Source organism: Cydia pomonella, chromosome 12, assembly GCF_033807575.1.
Source record: "Cydia pomonella isolate Wapato2018A chromosome 12, ilCydPomo1, whole genome shotgun sequence".
NCBI lineage: Eukaryota > Metazoa > Arthropoda > Insecta > Lepidoptera > Tortricidae > Cydia > Cydia pomonella.
Genome location: NC_084714.1, coordinates 21,902,686 through 21,919,899, shown reverse-complemented (window position 1 = coordinate 21,919,899; position 17,214 = coordinate 21,902,686). Strand labels below are relative to the sequence as shown.

At 37.9% G+C, this 17,214-nt stretch overlaps 1 protein-coding gene and 1 long non-coding RNA gene across 2 annotated transcripts in view; one reads left to right on the top strand and one right to left on the bottom strand.

The window, feature by feature from the left end:
• LOC133523893 (uncharacterized) overlaps positions 1 to 17,214 on the top strand; it is a 59,651-nt gene that overhangs the window by 18,872 nt on the left and 23,565 nt on the right. The window contains exons 13-24 of the mRNA XM_061859647.1: positions 628 to 781; positions 2,464 to 2,580; positions 3,920 to 4,078; positions 5,232 to 5,343; positions 6,552 to 6,861; positions 8,727 to 8,871; positions 9,414 to 9,630; positions 9,991 to 10,087; positions 10,251 to 10,403; positions 10,749 to 10,831; positions 14,604 to 14,728; positions 15,601 to 15,811. Of these exons, the coding sequence (XP_061715631.1) occupies positions 628 to 781; positions 2,464 to 2,580; positions 3,920 to 4,078; positions 5,232 to 5,343; positions 6,552 to 6,861; positions 8,727 to 8,871; positions 9,414 to 9,630; positions 9,991 to 10,087; positions 10,251 to 10,403; positions 10,749 to 10,831; positions 14,604 to 14,728; positions 15,601 to 15,811 (1,883 nt within the window). The remainder of the gene's footprint in view (positions 1 to 627; positions 782 to 2,463; positions 2,581 to 3,919; positions 4,079 to 5,231; positions 5,344 to 6,551; positions 6,862 to 8,726; positions 8,872 to 9,413; positions 9,631 to 9,990; positions 10,088 to 10,250; positions 10,404 to 10,748; positions 10,832 to 14,603; positions 14,729 to 15,600; positions 15,812 to 17,214) is intronic.
• Positions 13,312 to 14,211, bottom strand: LOC133523856 (uncharacterized). Its single transcript, XR_009800291.1, has 2 exons — positions 13,779 to 14,211; positions 13,312 to 13,490 (listed from the first exon to the last, which is right to left on the bottom strand). It is a non-coding gene; the product is annotated as an uncharacterized LOC133523856 (long non-coding RNA).

Here is a 17,214-nt window from a genome sequence, read left to right as displayed (position 1 = left end):
AAGGAGTATGCTTTCAACTGTCAAAACTGCGGCGTAATAATTTGCACCAGCTTACCTGCCTTAGTATACTGTTGTTATTTTTACAAGCTTTTATTTACTTTCACCTGACCGTTGTCTGTTTGTAATCTTATCTTGCAAGTTAAATTTGACCCACTTCCCAGTTTCCGATGAAGCTGAAAATTTGCATACATATGCAATATTACAGGGATCGGAACCGGTTTTTTGCAAAAACATCGAAATAACCATATATTTCGGTTTATTTTATACTCTAAATGTAGGACTCAGTTGTGTTTTCAGATAACGACTTCGTATTATTAGATTGCCTAATTAGAAATGAAGTAATTAACAAAGAACGAAAAAATACCGTTTTCGTTCCCATACAAAAAATACCGGTTTCCGATCCCTGCAATATTATGGTACCGTCGAGATGATCTGATGATGGAGACAGGAGGTGGCCATAGGAACTCTGTGATAAAACAACGTGACCTAGTTGTTTTTGGGGTTTTTAGAATTGTCTCGATGAGTATTAGTTACTTGTGGGAAGAAAAGTACAGTCAGCGATAAAAGCTTGTACCAAAAATGAAATTTTTGCCAAAAACTTATTTCTAATCACAATATTTGTTTCAGCTCTCAGCGAGATCGAAGAGAAATACAAAGGAGTCGGCACGGTGGCATTATACTTCCAAGTCGTGCAGTGGTTTCTCCGAGTAGGACTGTTGCCAGAGAGACACCAAGAGCTTCCGTATCCGGCGCGGCAGCTGAATGAAATATACACAAAAAGGTAACACTTATTATTACCATTTTAAAATGTAAGAATCCAAGATGGCCGTTATGCACTTTTTGTGAAAATTGACGTAGTAGTCGTTTTTAGGGTTTTCAGGGGTGCGGAGTTAAACGAGATTCATACAAAAAAGTAACACAAATTATGATCATTTTTATATACAAGAATCCAAGATTGACACTGGACCCGGGTACGTCCTTAAACTACGTCCAAAAGAGAGGTATGGGCATTGTGAATGTCATCTCGCTTTGTGTGGTAGCGCACAGCCAGCGGATGTCATTCCAGATCTAGAGCAGAGCCCAACTGGGGAAGGAAGGGAAACCTTACAGAAAACCGCAGCCAAATAACACTAGACCCTACTCATAGTGTTGTGTTCCTGCCGGTGAGTAAGGTTGCCAGAGCTCAACGAGGGTTTAGTGTCGGCAACGCGCATGTGACTCTTCTGGAGTTGCAGGCGTACATAGGCTACGGAGACTGCTTACCATCAGGCGGGCCGTATGCTTGATTGCCACCGACGTAGCATAAAAAAAACTGTAGTGTAATGTATAAATCGTCATGGTAATCGATTTTGAGGTTTCCGGGGGTGAGGGTGCAGATTACCTAATTTGATGAAGGACGGTGTAGGCTGTATGCCTCATTAGTGAAACTGATGTACAAATACAATATTTGTTTATTATATTGCTAGCTTCTGCCCGCAATTCCATCGCCGTGAAATTATGTTAGCGTCCTTAGGCTCAGGATTGATAAAAACTATCCCATGTCCTTTTCCGAAAAACTAAGCGAAGGCAAAAAGCGAAGGCGTGAGGTGGCGCAGAATAACGCAGAGTGGCGCTCTCAAAATTCAAAAATTTATTCTGCAAGTAGGCCTCAAGGGCTCTTTTACAAGTCAATACAACATTTATAGTAACATCATATAGTGACATGAAAAATACATAACAACATTTATAAATACAACAGCCAATACCTGGGTAAACATTACATTATAATAATCTTAAAATAAATAATTACTACAATACAATAGAGATGTATAGTCTCTATGGTTAAAAACACATTAAATCTGGAGATGTAAAAGGCCCCTCTTGTGTCAGAGGCCAAGATCCTTTTTGGGTCACTGACCCATGAAGTAGTAGTAATAGTATGTATATCCTTTCCCAGGCCTTAAACTGTCTCCATCCATAGGCGCCATTCATTTATCACGTAAGATTATTTTTGCCAGTTTTTGATTAATACAAATTTCGCTTGTCTTAGTGTTTATTCTCAAAAAAATCATTTTTGGAACGTTTTTTCCTACAAAGGTACTGGAACCCGTCTAAGCTAGCTCTACCGTGTTTGATAGCATTAAGTGTGGAAATATTAATTTAAAAACGTCATAATTTTATAGAAATTTGAAATGTTTCCCATCTTTGTGTTGTGATCTTACGTAAGAACTATGAAAACCCCCTCCCGCCCCCTTGTAAGAAAAAATAAGGCATGTTGACCCCCCTCCCCCCTTAAATCGTCTTACGTAATGAATGAATGGCGCCATGCCAAATTTCATCAAATCGCTGCAGCGGTTTAAGCATGAAGAGGTAACAGACAGCCATACAGAAAGACAGACAAAATTACTTTCGCATTTATAGTATTGGTTGTATAGGGATGTTTGAAGGCTACGAGGATCCAATTGAGTTGTATACTGGTTGCAGGCGAATGAAGCTGCAACGGCTGCAGAGCGGGCTGCCCGAGGACTCGAGCAGCTCGAGCTCGCTGCTCTACATCGACCAGCTGATCGAGCACGAGTTCGGCGGCGAAAGGATACACCAGTAAGTTTTTTAAGTTTTTTTTTAATACCACGTCGGTAGCAAACAAGCATACGGCCCGCCTGATGGTAAGCAGTCACCGTAGCCTATGGACGCCTACAACTCCAGAGGTGTTATGTAATATCGTAATGCAACGGTAAACTGTTTTATATCTGAATAAATACAAGATCCTAAAACTAGTGAGCTGTCGACCTCGCGAGCTTCATAAAATTAAAACATTAAAAAAGTTGTTATCACAGTGGTCAGTAACTCACAACGGTCTTAAGTGCCAATTGCCTTAGTCCTGCCGGTAGTCCTTTATGCCAATTTCCACCATTTCGAACATTTTCCAAAAAAACTAAACGACAGAAAAATTCTACCGAACCTGCTTACAAAATTTCACTAGAATCGGTTGAGAAATGCGACTTGCGAGGAGACCAGGATCCAGACATACGAAAGCATTTTTGCCCAGGCTGAAACGAAGACCTCTGCTAACTCTCGGCCCATTACAGTTCCATTAGGCAATTTCCTGCCCGATCATTTTGTTTTTGTACCAGTTTTGTACTGAAAACTAACATTACCACCTTCGACGCTTGGTTCGTTTATGAGGGTATAACACTTAAATTCAGCAATATTTACTGGCATCGTAACTTCCTACCTAGTCCTAAATAGGTAATTCATATCAACTAGTCGTGCGTGGCACTCATCCATCGGTTCCCTGCGATCGTATTAAACAAAACTTGTAAAAAATTAGATTGCAATTTAAACTTTTTATGTCATAAACACAAACATCACTCAAACGCCAAGGTCCCGGGCGCAAGGGAGCTAATGTAAACCTTACTTGAAAGTGTGGGGTTACTTTGACAGCGCCGTAACTGTGGGCACGGCCAGTAAGGACAACTTTAGGCGTTCAAAAGGTTGTTTTCCCGTGAAATAAGCTTTTGTTAACTAATTCTCATCGAGACAGTTCTCAAAACCCCAAACACAATTAGGTTGCGTTGTTTTATCATAGAGTTCCTATGGCCACCTCCTGTCTCCATCATCAGATCAGCTCTATGTCATAATATTGCATTATCAACCGATTTATACATGCATGCAAAATTTCAGCTCAATCGGAAACCGGGAAGTGTATCAAATTTAACCTTTTCACCGCCAAAGACGTCATATGACGCGCGCGGCTACAGCCCAATATCAACCTTCATGCGTACCGACAAGGTTCACGATTACGCGCCGCATACGGTAGGCGTGGCGTTCAAAAGGTTCTTGCAAGATTTGATTACAGACCGGCAGACAACAGGACAGGTGAATCTAAATAAAAGCTTATAAAAATAGACCTTCCTTTTCAAACCCCAACTTCTTTTAGAATGTGGCTGAAAGGCGGCAGCGAGACCAACGGCCTGTACCCGCCGCCCTCGCTATACTCTCTCCTGCGCCTGTATTTACTGCCCGACATCGCTGAAGAACACAAGCACTCGCTAGTGCTGTATCTGCTGGTTGACTACTCTATGGTCTATGAAGTCAGGTAAGTCCATAATTCAATGTATATACCATAAATAAACGGCCCGACAAATGTATCGACATAAATACCAACTATCGTTTATTTTTTAAATCGGGTTTTACTCTTCAGAAGTGAAGGGTTAAACCCGAGAAGATAAAAGTGGGCGGGACTTTTTTTTCAAAACAATATGCAAAATAAAGGCAAAATTCAAAAATTTATTCTGCAAGTAGGCCTCAAGGGTTCTTTTACAAGTAAATGCAACATTTATAGTGACATAAAAAATACATAACAACATTTATAAATACAACAGCCAATACCTGGGAAAACATTACATAATAATGTAAACTACCTTCTTCTTGTTTTTTTAACGCTTATTACTAAGTAATTAATTTATGTTCTCATAATAAGTGAATTGTAAAATTCTTAATGGGAATAAATGATCTTTAAACCTAAACCTAAACCTAATAATCTTAAAATAAATAATTACTACAATATAGTATAGTCTCTATGGCAAAACTAATATCGCAAACAATACGTTTCCTTGATTTTTAAAGCAAAAATTACCTCATTCCTACAACTCAAGAAGTATGCCACTTGAAAGGATATTAAATATGTATTGGCATTGTTTGCTAAAACTTGACCTGAATTCTTTCGCAAAACAGATCGTGTGATTTGGCACAACGGATGTTTTGATCGTAAAACTAATGCATAAAATGTGAAGCTTTATTTATAGGTTTTCTTCGATCGTATGAGCAATGGAACATTTTCACTTTCAAATGTAATATTGAGTGAAGTTATTCTTAAGGAAATATGATTACCCTTTTGCAATATTCCTAAAAGTAATTTAATGGAATATAACATTAACATTTCAAGAAGTAGTAATAATAAAACATTTCATGGTAAACATATTTTCATTTTAAACTTTAAAGTAGGTACTGAAAAACTCAGAACAAAATTTTTTCTACTGATTATCTTATGCAAATTACAGATATAATCCTCATGTCATAACTTTTTACTGCTATAAACACGCAGAATTTCACTGTGAACGTATATCATTTTCTTGCGGCATTTAGTAACCTTGACTATCTAAACAGTGTAAATTTGAACCTTATTGTGACGATATAAGGTTTATCAATGGTTTATAAACTCGTGTTATAAACGTAGTATAATGTTGTAGGCACGAGGCGGTGGTGCGCCGGCTGATGCAGTTCCCGACGATGTTCGGGCTGAGCAACACGGCCATCAAGGCCACGCAGGCCTTCTGGCATCTCGACCATAGAGACTTTGACGTAAGTTTTGCAATGGCTTTAAACTTTCCTCAAATTCTCTGAAATGTATGCGTTTATGTCACGAAATGAAGACATTAAGTTGTTCATTTATGGCTCGTTACATTACTTCTTGACCTAGGTCAAGAAGTAATGTAGGGAGTTAGTATGAAACGTACATTATTGTCCGCTGCTCTAACTTTTTAAATTTACTCACTAAGATTAGACTGACATAGGAAATATTACATACAGCCAACGAGCACACTCTCTGTAAACATATTTGTGACATAAAAAAAATAATATCTATGTTACTGAATAGCTATTTCAAATTTCAAGTTAAAAAATTAAAAAATGGCGGCAATTTACATTTCTTACATTGTTTGGGCAAAGCTCTATACAATCTTTGGCTAGAACAGGGATTGCAAGACTCGCTTTATCCGGCCTCGTTTACGACTCGGCCGTCTACCGCAATCTCGTCCTGCAATTCCTTACTTCACGGCCTCTGCAGTAATGTACTATTTCATGTCTGCGTCAATGTATACTTTGTAAACCTGTATGTATAAGTTACGATAAGTCGTTAAAATCGATCTGTGCAGAGTTCAGATGTTTTGATTTAGGTCTAGTTATCATTTTATTACGAATTTAAGGTTATGTGATATGTATATTTTATTAATAATAATATACTCTAAAAATTAATTATTAAATACAGGTTACAATTTCGGTAAATATTTACCTTTTTCGGGTTGAAATATTATCCTAAAATGGAGTGTTTAAGGCGAGGGGTAGGGCCAGCTCTTTCCATACAAACTTTGTGCGCATTTTTCTTCGTTTGTGTTTGCGCTCCAGTTATTATTTTGGTAAATATGCTTATTTTTCTGTTAGCTAGGGCTTGATGTATTATTTTTTTAGTTAATTCAATGTATATATACCGTATTTTTTGACATTTAGATTTTATTCTAGAAAGTTTCTTTACTAGTAAATATTTTTATACAATTTTGGTGTTTGACGATCCTTTTGTGAAATTCTTATTATTCAGTGTACCATATCTATAATAATTCAACGTTTTTTTTTTGAGAACAATACTAACTGCATCAATAAATTGCCCTGATATTTAGATTAAGATGATATTTGTAAAATTTGACGATTTAAAAGCGCTTGTTGCTAGGCGTATTTGAATAAAGAATATATTGAGTCTGAGTCGACCTGCGCCTTAAGATGAGCCGCTGTTCCAGTTCGCCCTGGACCAGCTGCAGTGCCTGACGGGCAACACGCTGTCCGCGTGGCAGCACCGCGCCGTGCTGGGCGCGCTGCTGGCGCAGCGCATGGCGCAGGCCGCGCTGCAGTACCTGCACGCGCGCAGGCCGGCGCCCGCGCAGAGCCGCCGGGCCGGCCACCACGACCAGCCGGACGACTGGCGCAGCTGCTGCGACCTGTACTTGGCCAGGAAGCTGGTGTTCGAGGCGCTGGACGTGGTCCGGGCGTGCGTGCGGAGCGCTGCCCCTGTGGAGGAGAAGCTGCATGTGCTGAACTTCTTTTTCAAAGGTAAGTGATGTAAGCGGAAGCGAGAATTCTCGTGGCAGTCGTTTATCGACTTTCGAGATACCTATATCGATGTAGTGTAAACGACGTATTAAAAAAGATAAAATTAAAGTTTTAAACCGACATGATTTTCATTCATAATTTTAAAACTAATACGGGACTTAATCGCGTAAACTTACGTTTATTATATGGCCTGACGTTTCGAACGTGAAGTTACGTTCGTGGTCACGGGCAGAGCACGTGGTGGGTGGTGGAGAGGCGTATTCATTTTAAAATTATATAAGTAGAGGTAAATAACAAGAGATCTTATCGGTAAGGAACGATATCTTCCAGAAAACTCTTAAATAGTTGAAAATGCGAAATATAAACAATAAAAACTTAATAGTTTCACATTTAATTACTTCTGTTCCGTGTTTTTGCTTATAGATATACTTATAGATATTCCATTAGTTTCTATCTTTTTCCATATTATCTGCTTAAATTACTTCTTTTTACATTCAAATATCCATTAACTATTACAACTTTATAACGCTTGGACTGCAAATTCTTCTAATTTTAACATTTTGACTCTAAAATATTTTAGGACATTACCTAATAACAAATAAATAAATAAATATTATAGGACATTATTACACAAATTGACTAAGTCCCACAGTAAGCTCAATAAGGCTTGTGTTGAGGGTACATAGACAACGATATATATAATATATAAATATTTATAAATACTTAAATACATAGAAAATACCCATGACTCAGGAACAAATATCCATGCTCATCACACGAATAAATGCTCTTACCAGGATTTGAACCCGGGACCATCAGCTTCGTAGGCAGGGTCACTACCCACTAGGCCAAACCGGTCGTCAACAACAAATAACAAGAATCGGTATGGATGCTTCTAGGTGTAGTTTTTAACAAAAGCTACTCTTATTTAATTTACACGACCGGTCTTGCCTAGTGGATAGTGTCCCTGCCTATGAAGCCGATGGTCCCCGGTTCAAATCCCGGTAAGGACATTTATTTGTGTGATGAGCACATATTTGTTCCTGAGTCATGGATGTTTTCTATGTATCTAAGTATTTATACATTATATATATTGTTGTCTGAATACCCACAAGCCTTCTTGGCTTACCGTGGGACTTAGTAAATTTGAATAGGTATGTCCCTATAATAATAATTCCTACTAGTTTTTAGGGTTCCGTAGCCAAATGGCAAAAAACGGAACCCTTATAGATTCGTCATGTCCGTCTGTCTGTCCGATTAAGTCACAGCCACTTTTTTCCGAAACTATAAGAGCTATACTGTTCAAACTTGGTAAGTAGATGTATTATATGAACCGCATTAAGATTTATACACAAAAAAAAAAAAACAATAAATTTTGGGGGTCCCCCATATTTAGAACTGAAACTCAAAAAATCTTTTTTCATCAAACCCATACGTGTGGGGTATCTATGGATAGGTCTTTAAAAATGATATTGAGGTTTCTAATATAATTTTTTTCTAAACTGAATAGTTTGCGCGAGAGACACTTCCAAAGTGGTAAAATGTGTGTCCCCCCCCCCCCCCCCCCCCGTAACTTCTAAAATAACAGAATGAAAAATCGAAATAAACTATATGATATACATTGCCATGCAAACTTCCACCGAAAATTGGTTTGAACGAGATCTAGTAAGTAGTTTTTTTTAATACGTCATAAATGGTACGGAACCATTCATGGGCGAATCCGACTCGCAGTTGTCCGCTTTTTTCATGACCAATCAGCTTCAACTAAACCTTCAACCAGTTCATACCTGACCGCAATAACTTGTCACAAACCACCCGTGGTGGTAGTGGTGGTTGGTAGACCTGTAGTGGTGCTTCAATTCCAGGGTGCCGCAACACGGGCCAGTTAGCGAGGCTCCTGCAGGTGACGCTGCTGCCCTTTGAAGAGGAGGCCTTTATAAAATATCTTGAGAAATGCAACGAACCACACACCTCGGATATACTCATCATGTATTACTTGCAGCAGGCCAGGTAAATAGGTTTTTTTTATTTCAAAGCATTAGGTTAGGGGAACTTATCGGCAATTGATGTCTTTCCTTCTTCCTCGCGTTGTCCCGGCATATTGCCACGGCTCATGGGAGCCTGGGGTCCGCTTGACAACTAATCCCAAGATTTGGCGTAGTCACTAGTTTTTACGAAAGCGACTGCCATCTGACCTTCTAACCCAGAGGGTAAACTAGGCCTGGTTGGGATTAGTCCGGTTTCCTCACGATGTTTTCCTTCACTGAAAAGCGACTGGTAAATATCAAATGATATTTCGTACATAAGTTCCGAAAAACTCATTGGTACGAGCCGGGGTTTGAACCAGCGACCTCCGGATTGCAAATCGCACACTCTTACCGCTAGGCCACCAGCGCTTCTCCAAAACCAAACCATCCAACCATGATGTAATATTAGATAACGTAATATTTCGATATCATTATGCTTACTTTTATAATTTAGATTAAGATCTTTGCAGTACATATATTCTAGATCTTGAAAACACTATAATAATGCCGTTTATTTATGCACAGGTACTTGGAAGCACAACAATACAACTGCAAACTCCGCCACACCAAACGCACAAACATCTCGTCATCATCATCATCCATCGTGGACGTGATGGACCGTCAGCAGGCGCGCGACACCCTAGTGGAGGTGGTGTGTTCGTCGCTGCCGACCATAGCGACCAGAGTGGCGCATATGGCGCTCAGTGACCACTGCGAGCCTCATAGTAAGTCTCTACAAACATGACCTCCTCATCATCCATCGCGGACGTGATGGACCGTCAGCAGGCGCGCGACACCCTAGTGGAGGTGGTGTGTTCGTCGCTGCCGACCATAGCGACCAGAGTGGCGCATATGGCGCTCAGTGACCACTGCGAGCCTCATAGTAAGTCTCTACAAACATGACCTCCTCATCATCCATCGCGGACGTGATGGACCGTCAGCAGGCGCGCGACACCCTAGTGGAGGTGGTGTGTTCGTCGCTGCCGACCATAGCGACCAGAGTGGCGCATATGGCGCTCAGTGACCACTGCGAGCCTCATAGTAAGTCTCTACAAACATGACCTCCTCATCATCCATCGCGGACGTGATGGACCGTCAACAGGCGCGCGACACCCTAGTGGAGGTGGTGTGTTCGTCGCTGCCGACCATAGCGACCAGAGTGGCGCATATGGCGCTCAGTGACCACTGCGAGCCTCATAGTAAGTCTCTACAAACATGACCTCCTCATCATCCATCGCGGACGTGATGGACCGTCAACAGGCGCGCGACACCCTAGTGGAGGTGGTGTGTTCGTCGCTGCCGACCATAGCGACCAGAGTGGCGCATATGGCGCTCAGTGACCACTGCGAGCCTCATAGTAAGTCTCTACAAACATGACCTCCTCATCATCCATCGCGGACGTGATGGACCGTCAGCAGGCGCGCGACACCCTAGTGGAGGTGGTGTGTTCGTCGCTGCCGACCATAGCGACCAGAGTGGCGCATATGGCGCTCAGTGACCACTGCGAGCCTCATAGTAAGTCTCTACAAACATGACCTCCTCATCATCCATCGCGGACGTGATGGACCGTCAACAGGCGCGCGACACCCTAGTGGAGGTGGTGTGTTCGTCGCTGCCGACCATAGCGACCAGAGTGGCGCATATGGCGTTCAGCGACGACTGTGAACCACACTGTGAGCGTTACTTGCTCAGTAATCATCGTAGTGAATTGATTATAAGCCTACAGAACCAAGTTTATTTATTTTTGCCTACATGCACAATGACGCTTTTACTGTTGACCAAAATGTCTCCATTTCAATAAATGTATTCTAATACAGGGTGTTACCACACCAATCGATCGATAATATACTTTATTTTCAGTTCTAGCAGCAAAGCCGATGTCAGTGTTTGTTCAGACGAAATCTCCCAAAAACACTTTTACCTACAAATCGTCATTTATTCAGGTAATTTCTAGCAATACTTAAATAATATATTGCGTCAAAGAATTAAGTAAAAAAAAAAAATCTGTTTGTCCGGTGAAAGCTTTACATGCTTTTTGTTTCTGGCGTTAATCACAATAAATCAGACTAAGATAGTTTATTTTTCAAGTACGCATTACAATGCGCTTATGAACGTCAAATAAAGCTACGTATTCGTCATTTAGGGCCAGTTGCACCATGCCCATTTGATGTACTGATCATGTGTAAATATGGCGCTAGCGAATGCTAACTGCATATTTGGGTTGCACCACGCTATGTGTCCGTTAAAAAGTTACGCTGCCCTTAACCGGTGGCAGAGCACTGGTTAACAGCAAAGTCGTTCGATAAATATGGCGGCGCTTTTTGGAAATCGTCCGTATTTCACGAATTTATGTTTGATTATTAAATAATTTGAGTAAAAAGTAATGTAAATTATTAAAAATATATTTATAATAATAAAAAGGTGGAAATATCTAAACGCAAAAACGTGTGATAGTTGACATAATGGTTTTAAATGTCATTTTAGTTGCGAGACTACTTGTGTTTCATAAAATACATTAATTTGTTCCGGATATTCAAAGAAAAGGTGTGTTTTAAATTGAAATCGAGTGCAGAATGAGTTTAAGTTGAGGATAAGACCAGATTGATGCTATCACAGGTTAACAAATACGTCCCATAAAGTGAAACTCGACGGCATGTAATGAAAACTATTTATCGACAGACTGGTCATTAAAATCAATTTAAAACGCTCTCTGTTTATTGGAATCAAGATAAGAATGTTATATCCCTTGGAAATATTAGTGGACTAACTATGATATTCGAAAACAGCGAGATGACAACTATAAACATATACAAAGTCGGCCTCTGAAAATCGTAACCCAGAAGAGAAGTGAACTATATTTATAACTATAAAATCACATAAAACAAGATGCTACATATGAAATCAAGTATTTTAGTGCGAAGAAAATGTATTGGACAATTCCAGACCAGTCGGCATAATAGGTTATATATAAGTGGGCAAAATGTGTACCTAATGTAAAACTGATTATAATACTTCAATTCATACATACTTGTTTGTGTTTTATTTGCTTTTACAACATATCTTATTCATTAACCCTAGAAACAACAACTTTGCAAGTAATTAACTAAAACAGTTTTATTTATGGTGATATTTATATTTAAATTAATATTTATTAGAATACAAAGTTACAATTAGATTTAACAATTAACAGCTCCAAAAATCTACATTTATTTTAAGTGTGGGCTACCTGGGTTTCTCTTATCTTCAATTATTACATTATACCTATTATAGGGTCCCGCACCCGTTAGCGACATGGCATGGCAGGGCGTCCTTCAGCATATTGCCGAGGCATCCCTACACATTGAGCTCTGCTTGTGAATGTCAAGGTATCCCTCTGGAATTTTCAGGTTTACCACAGTGTCTTAGAAATGCCAGATGTTCTTAGCATTTGTTTGTGTGAGGGATGCCTCGGCATGCCCTGACATACTTACCTTGATACTACGCCAAAGGATCTCTTACTGTGTCTAGACAATAGTGGCCTCCGAGCCTAATAAAGTAATTCTTCTGGAAATATCGAATATACATGAGAACAACTGAGTAGTTTAATAGGTATAACCTGCAGTGGCAGCATGGTTCCATTTTTATCCACTTGTCACTATGCCTGTCACTTTTGCACATACATACTTGTTAGAACATGACAGGCATGGTGACAAATGATAAAGAGCTGACCATCTTAATTGTTTCCTTTCATACTGGATAACATTTATAAATATAACAGCCAATACCTGGGTTAGATAAAATATAATATGGCCTCCCTTCTGTCACCTGAATTTTACTTGTATTCAACCAGTCATACAGTGAAGTCGCATATAAATAAATTACAATGTAACAATTGTATGTAACCCTAGCCATGTATTGGAAATAACATAACAGTTAATTAGTAAAAATATAATCCATAGGTCTTAATTTGCAAAAGAGCATTACAACATACTTTAGAGAATGTGTAAACCCATTATTTTTAAACCTGACTACACATTTATTATACACATGACTGACTACTGACAATACCCTACCTACATATTAACCCACCAATCCCTATTCATCATCATTTAAAACCTAATATACCTAAATAGCTCTAAAATCAGTCATAATAAAAGGCCCTCAGATTGATTTTATTTGTTTTCCCCATACCAGTTTTTCAACAGCCCATGCATGTTTCATAAATGATTTATATCATGATCACCCCAATAAAGAAAAAAATAAATAATAGTTGGAATAAACAAGTGAAGTCACCAGTATGACAGAAAATATAATAAGTAGGCACTTAAATATAATTGTGAAATAATATATGTCAATGAGTTGTTGATTTCTCTCCGGATAACCTTTTACCTCCATTAGTCACTACCTAAAAAGGATTTAGTGTAAGATAGAAAATAAAGTAAGATAAGGTAACTAAAAATGTATTTTATTATCAAAAATTAAATTCAGATATCATTTATAATACTTTATTTTTCGCAACAAGTTTTTCCAGTTAATCTAGTGTATGATTCTTTGATTTCTTGAATCGATTCACTTGTGTGTAACTTTCATCTTGTATTCCATATCAAATGGTGTATATCAAACCTGAAAAGAAAGTAACATGAAATTATTGTGCATAAAAATATATTGTGATCCGTTTCAACCATTGGCAAAAAGAAAATGCTTAGATCAAGCAGGTTTAAATTAAAGTACAAAAGTAACTTGAATATCTGCTACTAACAGAACTAACAGTTATGTATTATTGTGTCAACAATATATGTAATTGGAAATGTTGCCCCAACTGTCGGTATTTGTAGGTAGCGTAGGTAATTCCTTGTGCTTAGGGCTCTGAAAGTAGTTAGGGATACGTATTAAACGAATAAGATAACTTACCGGGCAATGCAGCTCCTTGTTTAATTCGGTATTGCAGCTTGGAAAGCACTTGGACACTGCACAATCGTAGTCAGCAGTTTCACTTTAATTTAATGTGCCATTAATATAATCATAAATATATTCAAGATTGGCATGGCATAAATTGTGTAATATTTAGATTTAAAACCTGAAAAGAAACTAGTTCGCGTCTACAAGTTTTCTCGTTGTTGAAAAATTTGACAACTTTGACATTTATGACTGGGTTGCTATATGAAAAAATAATTCTACCATAAATTTTTTGGTAGGAACGCGTTCATAGTATGGCCACACGATTAGCGCCGACATTCTGTTATTTTATAGTTGGTGCAACGCATTTTATTTAGCAATCGTTAAGACCCCCACGTAAGCGTTAAAATTTAGCGAACTGTGCTTACGTTAGCAGGTGGTTTGGTGCAACTAGCCCTTATTCTGATAGGTTCCTATTTAAGTATTCTTATGGATTCATATCAGAGCGTTGTCTCCTTAATTTCTATCGACACATTTTTTAATGAAGTGTTTCGATGTTTTGACGATATTTTGGTTGTATAGAAATATCTGACTACTTCCAAACAAGCATAAATATTATACCAAAATGTAAAGACACTTAAAATATCTCCAATGAAAATTGGTTTTCGAACCGCGCGTAATATAGAAATTTGTTACATTTATTCAACACTCAGTGCCAAACGCCCTATTTCCAATACAAAATGAACCCAACTAGGGATTGAAAGTGTTAAATTGTTGAATGGAAGAATATAAACTTATACTCTTAGAGTATTTTATTTTAAATGCCACATGATATTTCAGGACACGATAGAGAACGCTAGTGAGACCTGGGTAAATAGACCAAAGATGAGGCGGGGCATCAAACGAGCGCTGAATATCGAGGACACACCCTTCATCTGTACTCCGAAGTTATCAAGAACTAAGAGGTAAATGGACTATTTATAAACAATGGAAAAATAATATAATTTACACAAATGTAACTAAAAATAATATTTTATTAAAAACATTAAATTTAGAACACTATAAAGCTATTCTCAAATTCATGCTAGTTCGAAAGAAATATATAATGTAATGCAACTAAATAAACAACAACAAAATACTGCATGTTAGGAAGTTAATATTTGGAATAATAAAGGTTTTTTTATTTAAGAAGTAAATTACATACTATACAAAATAAACTCAAGAGAGATAATATGTTATTACACGAGAGTGCAAGGTTTTGGATACCGGTTATATTTCAAAGTATTATGATATGTATTTGATGTAAAACCTTTGAAATTTGGTTTATCTTAAAACCATTGTCTTAAACCGGATTTTTGTAAGAGTATAAACGTATATTTCTGATTAATCGAAGATTATTACAAGCTTTTATTTAACTTGGCTTGTTAGTATGCATATTATTTTGTTAGTGTGGATTAAATCTTGGAAGCTAAAGACCCGATTCTCGATTTTTGATCGAGTTGAACATTAGCATACATATGTAAGTCGGGTGACAATGCAATATTAGGGTACCATCGAGCTGGTCTGATGATGGAGACAGGAGGTGGCCATAGGAACTTATTATTATTTAGTTTTAGACAGGCAGCTGATGCTGGTACGTCTATATCAGAGTTCACTCAGCATGTTTCCACTGTATTTGAGATTTTTAGAATTGTTTCGATGATTATTAGTTGCCTGTGGAAAGAAAAGTACAGTGAGCGATAAAAGCTTGTACCAAAAATGAAATTATTTCAATTTTTTTTTTCACTAAAGCGCCATCTGCTTTAAGATTTGTGTTTTAACCTCATTTTTCTCTCAGTATATTTAGTGAGTTCCAACCGTCGTCCACGCCGCCGAAGCGCGCCAAGCCGGCGCCGGCCCCGGCCCCGGCCTGCGCGCGCGCACGCACGCCGCGAGCAGACGACGTCAGCCGACAGATGGCGACTCTGCTCGATATGCCCGAAGTGCAAACTCCGGATGGGAACACATATGACCGAAGCGGAGCTGGGACACCCCATAGTATACTTAAGGTAACTTACTTGTGAACTAGACCTAATTCAACGCTGTTACAGCCCAAATTTCCTCAACTCTGAGAGAACATGAGTTGTCAAATGGCGACATTTTTAGATATGCCTGAAGTACAAAGTCCGGATGGGAGGCTGGGCCTCCTCATAGTATATTGAAGATAAATTTACATTAAACTACTATATGTTTATGTCTTCAACCACTAAATTCCCGAAATTATAAATTATCAATTAACACATAAAACATAAATTTCACGAGATAGTTTTACTTTTTTATAATCTTTGTTTTCCGTTTCAACGCCTTAAAGTCACCTGTGGACTTGTTAAGAAACCAAAGTGGATAACAAATGGAATTAAAATAAGTTGTAAGATGAAAAGGTCACTTAGATTCCAGTATTATAAAGAGGGAAAAACTGAACAAAGGAAAAGTCAATACTACAATTACACAAGACTACTGAAGAAATGTATAAATAAGGCGCAAATAATCAGTAACAGTAAGTACATCGCTAATAGTAAAAATAAATGTAAAGCCTCTTGGGATGTAATAAAAAAAGAGACAGAAAACAAAATTATTCAACAATATATAGAAAAAATTGTTTAAACGGTAAAGAAATTATAAAATCTCAAGAAATAGAATCATGTTTTAATAAATATTTTATTGGATTATCCAACGTTAAAGATAAGAAACTAGATAACCAAAGGAATACAGAGTATCCTAATAATTCTACTTATAATTATAATAGTATGTTTTTAAGTCCATATTCAGAAAACGAAATAATGAATATCATTACTTCATTAAATAATTCGCATGCAGTAGGATTTGACGGTATTTGCACATACATCATTAAGCAATGTAAATCTCAACTTAGTGCAATTATAACACATTTAGTTAATTTTTCATTCGAAAGCGGCACATTTCCAGAACTACTCAAAATGTCTATAGTAAAGCCCCTGTTTAAAAAAATGATAAGAAGGACTACCGGCCCATTACTCTGATTCCAATATTAGCAAAAAATTTTGAAAAGTGCATGCACAAAAGACTAACCAGTTTCTTAAATAAATTTAGAACAAAATGGCTTTCAAAAACATAAATCGACGACACTTGCTGGTTTTAATCTAATTCACCACATCGTTAAATGCATAGACGAAAAAAAACATACTACAGCTATTTTTCTAGATATGTCCAAAGCTTTTGACTTTGTAGACCATTCGTTACTTTTAAACAAACTAGAAAATTATGGTATAAGAGGTCTTGCACTTAAATGGTTAAAAACCTACTTAAAAAATCGGAAACAATGTGTAGAAACTCAACGACTTTAATGAAGAAACCGGCTATAGATCGGAGCTAAAATGTAACGACTTTGGTGTACCGCAAGGTAGTGTACTTGGGCCTTTATTATTTATTGCTT